Raw genomic sequence first — 6000 nt, forward strand, 5'->3', positions numbered from 1 at the left:
TGACATAAAAAATTCCATGCCATCATTACACATAATCTAACATGCCATATTCAAAGAACCCGAAGAACGTTCTTTGAACCCTGAAGAATCACTTCGAGGAATAAAGAAAAAAAATTCTATAAACGCAACATTCATTCCCATACCATAGTATTTTCAGATCAAATTTACGAAAAACATTATGCTAACAAGTTGCCACAAATCAAGTCCTCACCTTAGCTAAATCTCAAAGATTCAAAGACTCTGAACTTCCTAGGATTTTCCGGCGATAAACTCCTCAGCCCCTCTTTGCTCGATCCCTCTTCTTGAACTTCTCTCTCTCTACCGACTCGTTTCTCCTCTCTAATTTCTCTCTCGACTCGTTTTCTGAGTAGTGAGAGAAATGAGAGTTGAACATCCTTTTTATAACGTTCTGTATACTTCCTCACTACGACAGGCTATCAAGTATCAATGTTGTTTCTTTATCTGTCATGGTCAAATCCTACCATAAATGTCTCGACTCTGTCTCTACGATTCTTTCCTTATTTGACTCCTACATAACTGAACTTCCTGTTGTATAATCCCATTGCGATAAATTAGTCAAACTTGTCTTACTTGGAACCCACATTGTCCAACGGCCAAACTTTCTTAATTGGCTTTGTGGCCCGTTATTCCCTTAATTAGACTTCAATCGTTCCATGATAAGTTTATCGTCCCTTGGTCTATGCCAATATCATTTTAGTTAACAAAAGACATTCAATACTTAGATAAAACCATCTTCTTATTCCTTTAACATCGATTACAAGTGCTCTGACACTTAGAAAAATATACGCCTAAACAACTCAACCTTTTCTCGGACATATTCTTTTATAAACAAAAATATTCCTGGAGCGGATCGTTACATGATGTTCTGCTCCCTAAGGCATAAAGAACTTGTTGCGAAGGTACTATTCAGGTCATCATATAAGTACAAGTTATTTTCTGACTTCAAACATGAACTCGGTCAGAATTTTGGAGATAATTAAGCCAAGAGCAAATCCTCCTAGGTAAAGAAGGACGCGGACCTTCTGTCTCCGGATTTCTAGCTTTCGGCCTTTGGATAGTGCATTTTTCTTGCATATGGGGTAAAATGAAAACTTCTAGATATAGAAAGATATTTCATATCTTAGGATATTGTCAAATCTAAAGGAGATCTCGCCTAAAGCTACCTATATAAAGGAGTCTAAAATCCTAGAAGACTGAAACACTTTCGACTAAGATGCGGACATGTAGAACTAGGGTTTATAGACTAATAAGTTGTACTCGTGCTCTTAAGATTAATAAAACACAACATTTGATCTCCATAATTATCTTATTTTCTATTTTCGTTGTATCACGAAGAACTAAGAACCTTATATTGTTTTCCTAACAATTGTCATTCGTGTCAAATGCGATTCATGGGTTTTCCTTTTACTCGTTGGTATTGTTACTTTTGGATTATTTCAATTCATTTCTAGAATATAAATATATTGGCCAACTGCGACCTGTTACCAAATGTTTGTTTGTTTGATTGTCGAAGAACTAGGCATGGGCATCCGGATCCTCGGGTCGGGTTCGGGTCGGGTCTTGTCTGTTCCGGGTCTTTCGGGTCCTAGAAATTTAGATCCATATAGGTACTTATAATTTTTCGGGTCGGTTCCGGGTCGGGTCTTGTCGGGTCCTGGTCGGTTCGGGTCTATAATTTCAATAGCCGTAAAATACCCATAATTTTCTGGTATATTTCGGATTTGGGTCAGTCCGGATATTTAGGACCCGAAAAGGACCCGAAATACCTGAATTGGACCCGGAAATTCTAAAAATACCCGAAGAACCGCAAAAATACTCGAAAATACCCAAACATTTATCCAAAATCAGACACAAAACCCAAAATATACCCGAATTTTACCCGAATACCCGAATTATATTTTCTAAAAATCTAAAATTTTACCCGAAACCTACAATTATACCCGAAAACCCGAACCTGAAACTTTTAAAAAAAATTTGAAATACCAAAAATATACCCAATCACCCAGATATACCTAATATATACAATTATTTGCGGGTACTTCGGGTATCCGAACAGGTCTTGGGTAGGACCCGGACCCGAACCGAGACCCGCAGGTTCAAAAAAAGACCCAGTAAGTACTTTAGCATGGACCCGGACCCGAACCTGTATTTTCGGATCGGTTCCGGTTCGGATGTTCGGGTCCGGGTAAAATGTCCATGCCTACGAAGAATTTTGCGCGACTAAGTGAAGGTCACTGAAAATTTTATAGGACAATTCTTTCAAATAGTTTTTTTTAATGTTTTTGTCAGAAAATAGCCCTCGAAAAATAAGATGACCAAAATAGCATTTTTTATTTTCAAAATTTTAATTTTAATTTTTTTATTTTAAAAATTTTGAGCTCTTCCCCAAAACTCAATCCCTTAACTCTAAACTTTAAATCATATATTAGTGGACCATAAGGGTATAAATGCATATTTATCTTTCAATAAAATATATTTTGGTCATTTTCAGTGAATCTATTTTTGCGAAAATAAACTAAAATGTGTATTTATGGGAATTTCTCAATTTTTTATATTTAGTCGCTAATTTTTTTTAACTATATGAAATAAGACTTTTGACTGATCAAGCGACCAGAGTGACAGTAAAATGAATACAAAATGCGATCTAAGACTAGTTGCTGGTTGCAGGCCGCGGTGTCGCAGCCGCAGTGACCTCACGAACATGGCCCTTTTTCATGCCTTAATCTCTTTTTATATAAAAAAAAAATACAAGCTGTTAGAAAGCAATTAGTTTAGTCTTCCTGAAAAATCAGCAAACATAAAAAAAGATAAAAATTCAACGAGTACTATTTGTCTTCTTTCCATTAATTTCCTTCTTGTAACATACAGACATCTGAGGATCAAATCTTCTCTGATATGGGAAAGTTTAAAAGAAACCTTACTTTAGTCACCACCCTTTTGATTTTGCTTCAACTATGCAGCAACGTATCTTGCATCACAAGCACCTTAATCACTAGAAACAACACGATACGAGACGGAGACACACTGATCAGCGAGGAAGAAGTTTTCGAGCTCGGATTCTTCAGCCCGAACGATTCATCCTTAAGGTATGTCGGAATCTGGTACCAGAACATCCAACCTCAAACAATCGTCTGGGTAGCAAACCGAGAGAGGCCATTGTCTGATCACAACGGAGCTATAAAGCTTGCAGATGACGGGAACTTGGTGGTCGTCGACGGGAAAAACAACACCGTTTGGTCCACAAACGTGCCGCCCAAGTTAAAAAATACCGTTGCTGTTCTATTGGAAACAGGGGATCTGGTTCTGTGTTCAGATTCGGACAGGGACACTAGGTATTGGGAGAGCTTTAACAACCCAACTGATACTTTCTTGCCCGGTATGCGGGTTAGGGTGAACCCATCAATCGGAGAGAATCACGCTTTTATCCCGTGGAAATCCGAAACTGATCCCTCACCAGGAAGTTATTCAATGGGGATTGATCCCTTTGGGGCAATAGAGATTGTGATTTGGGAAGGGGAAACGAGGAAATGGCGAAGCGGACCGTGGAACTCAGCTATCTTTACCGGCGTACCAGATATGTTTCATTTCACCAATTACATTCATGGGTTTAAGCTCTCTTCTCCTCCTGATCCAGATGGTAGCGTGTTCCTCACGTATGTTCCATCGAATAAGGACGACTTATCGAGGTTTCGTATTAGATTTGATGGCATTGTAGAGCAGTTGAGATGGAATAGGGATGCCAGGAACTGGACTTCACTTCAAGTGAAACCGAGCAAGGAATGTGAGAAGTATAACCGTTGCGGTAATTACAGCGTATGCAATGATAGTAAAGACTTTGATTCTAGTAAATGTAGTTGCATTTATGGGTTTGAGCCGGCTTATCAAAATCAATGGAACAAAGGAAATTTCTCTGGTGGCTGCAAAAGAAGGGTTTCATTGAACTGTAGCGATAAAGTTGATGGGTTTAGAGTACTCAAGGGTATGAAAGTGCCTGATTTTGGATCAGTTGTTTCACTTAACAAGTCAGGGACTTGTAAGGAAGTATGCGTGAGGGATTGCTCGTGTAAGGCTTATGAGGTCGTACCAGGGATCGGATGCATGATTTGGACTCGAGATTTGATTGATATGGAGCATTTTGAGCACGGTGGAAACTCCATCAACATCCGGCTAGCAGCATCTGAAATAGGTTTGTAAAACATTTTAGGTATCATATAATATTTGAATATGACTAGTCTGAAATCTGTGTTTGGGTTCCTTTTCTTATGTGTATACACAGGAGGCATGAAGGAAAAATCGAAATTTTGGATCATTATTTTTAGTACTATAGGTGCACTGATGGTCGGATTATGCTGCTTATGCATTTGGATCTTATGGAACTTCAGGAAAAGAGTTAAAGGTAAAGCATCTATTCACACACACACACATAGTCTTGTTTCAAAATGGTTTGAGACTGAGAGAATTGTTATTTCATGATCTACAGATTTCTTGCGGAAGAACAGAGAATACTCAGTTAAGCCCACAAGCTCGATGTTCCAAGTTCTAGTGGGGGATCAAGTTGACACACCCGATTTGCCAACTTTCAGTTTCAACAGCGTAGCTTCTGCAACAGGTGATTTCTCTGAAGAAAACAAGCTTGGACAAGGTGGATTTGGTACTGTATATAAGGTGAATCAACTAAACTCGACCTTCCTGAGACTAAGGTTAATTAGTTTTAGTTCTCAAAAAAAAATATTTAATTATTTTTAAAAATGTTAATTAATTTTTATGCGACCTTAATCTTTGGTTAGATAATTAGGCTTAGTAGTTATGCAAAACATATATGTTTTATGTTTGGACAGGGAACCTTTTCAGGAGGAAGAGAGATCGCAGTGAAGAGACTATCAGGAAAATCTAAGCAAGGACTAGAGGAATTCAAGAACGAGATCTTACTAATTGCAAAACTCCAGCATCGGAATCTCGTTAGATTACTAGGATGTTGCATTGAAAACGACGAGAAAATACTTCTCTATGAATACATGCCAAATAATAGCTTGGACCATTTCCTTTTTGGTATGACTTCTTTTACAACATTATCAAGAAACAAGTGTGAAAATTTCATATTATCTATGCGCAGATGAGAGTAAACAACGAAATTTAGAGTGGAGAAAACGATGGGATATCATTGGAGGAATTGCAAGAGGACTGCTTTACTTACATAGAGATTCAAGACTAAAGATAATTCACCGTGACTTAAAAGCTAGCAATATCTTGCTGGACAAGGAAATTAATCCTAAGATCTCGGATTTTGGTATGGCTAGGATCTTCAACTACCGACAAGATCAGGCCAACACGATCCGAGTTGTCGGCACATAGTAACTAACCGATACTCCTTATTGTTTTATCTTCTATAAACCATTGTGAAAGCTGTATCGATTTCTAATGATTTTGATCTTGAAAAATTGTGTAGTGGTTATATGGCTCCAGAGTATGCAATGGAGGGGAGGTTCTCAGAAAAATCTGATGTTTATAGCTTTGGCGTGTTGATAATGGAAATTGTTAGTGGAAGAAAGAACATTAGTTTTCGAGGATCTGAACATGGAAGCCTCATCGGTTATGTAAGTTTTTCTTGATAATAAGTTTGGTTCGAACTATTTTTTTTCCATTTCTAGAAACTTATGTTCTAAAAGGACAAAACTTCAGGCGTGGCATTTATGGAGCCAAGGAAAGACCAAAGAACTAATAGATCCAACGATGATGGACAACCGAGACGTAAGCGAAGCGATAAGATGCATCCATGTGGGGATGTTGTGTACACAAGACTCAGTGATTTACAGACCAAACATGGGTTCAGTTTTGTTGATGTTGGAGAGTCAAACCAGTCACCTTCCACGACCAAGACAGCCTACCTTCCACTCTTTCTTGAACTTTGGCGAGATCCTGGAAGGTCAGAATGTTGCCACGGTCAACGATATTACTTTAACCACTGTTGTTGGAAGATAA

The 6000-nt window shown here is 38.2% G+C and overlaps 1 protein-coding gene across 1 annotated transcript; it reads left to right on the forward strand.

Annotated features, from left to right (window-relative positions):
- Window positions 1-2818: 2818 nt before the first annotated feature.
- LOC106303336 (putative G-type lectin S-receptor-like serine/threonine-protein kinase At1g61610) lies at window positions 2819-6000 on the forward strand. Its single transcript, XM_013739651.1, has 7 exons — window positions 2819-4207; window positions 4298-4417; window positions 4502-4686; window positions 4860-5070; window positions 5135-5372; window positions 5468-5615; window positions 5701-6000. The coding sequence occupies exons 1-7, from the start codon at window positions 2917-2919 to the stop codon at window positions 5998-6000; spliced, it is 2493 nt and encodes an 830-aa protein (XP_013595105.1). The 5' UTR covers window positions 2819-2916.

The sequence above is a fragment of the Brassica oleracea genome, chromosome C1, assembly GCF_000695525.1.
Source record: "Brassica oleracea var. oleracea cultivar TO1000 chromosome C1, BOL, whole genome shotgun sequence".
NCBI lineage: Eukaryota > Viridiplantae > Streptophyta > Magnoliopsida > Brassicales > Brassicaceae > Brassica > Brassica oleracea.

Coding starts and splice junctions, on each gene's coding strand:
- LOC106303336 (XM_013739651.1), top strand. CDS start 2,917: ATGGGAAAGTTTAAAAGAAACCTTACTTTAGTCACCACCCTTTTGATT. Junction 5,373..5,467: donor ATCCGAGTTGTCGGCACATA/GTAACTAACCGA, acceptor AAAATTGTGTAG/TGGTTATATGGCTCCAGAGT. Junction 5,616..5,700: donor ATGGAAGCCTCATCGGTTAT/GTAAGTTTTTCT, acceptor ACAAAACTTCAG/GCGTGGCATTTATGGAGCCA.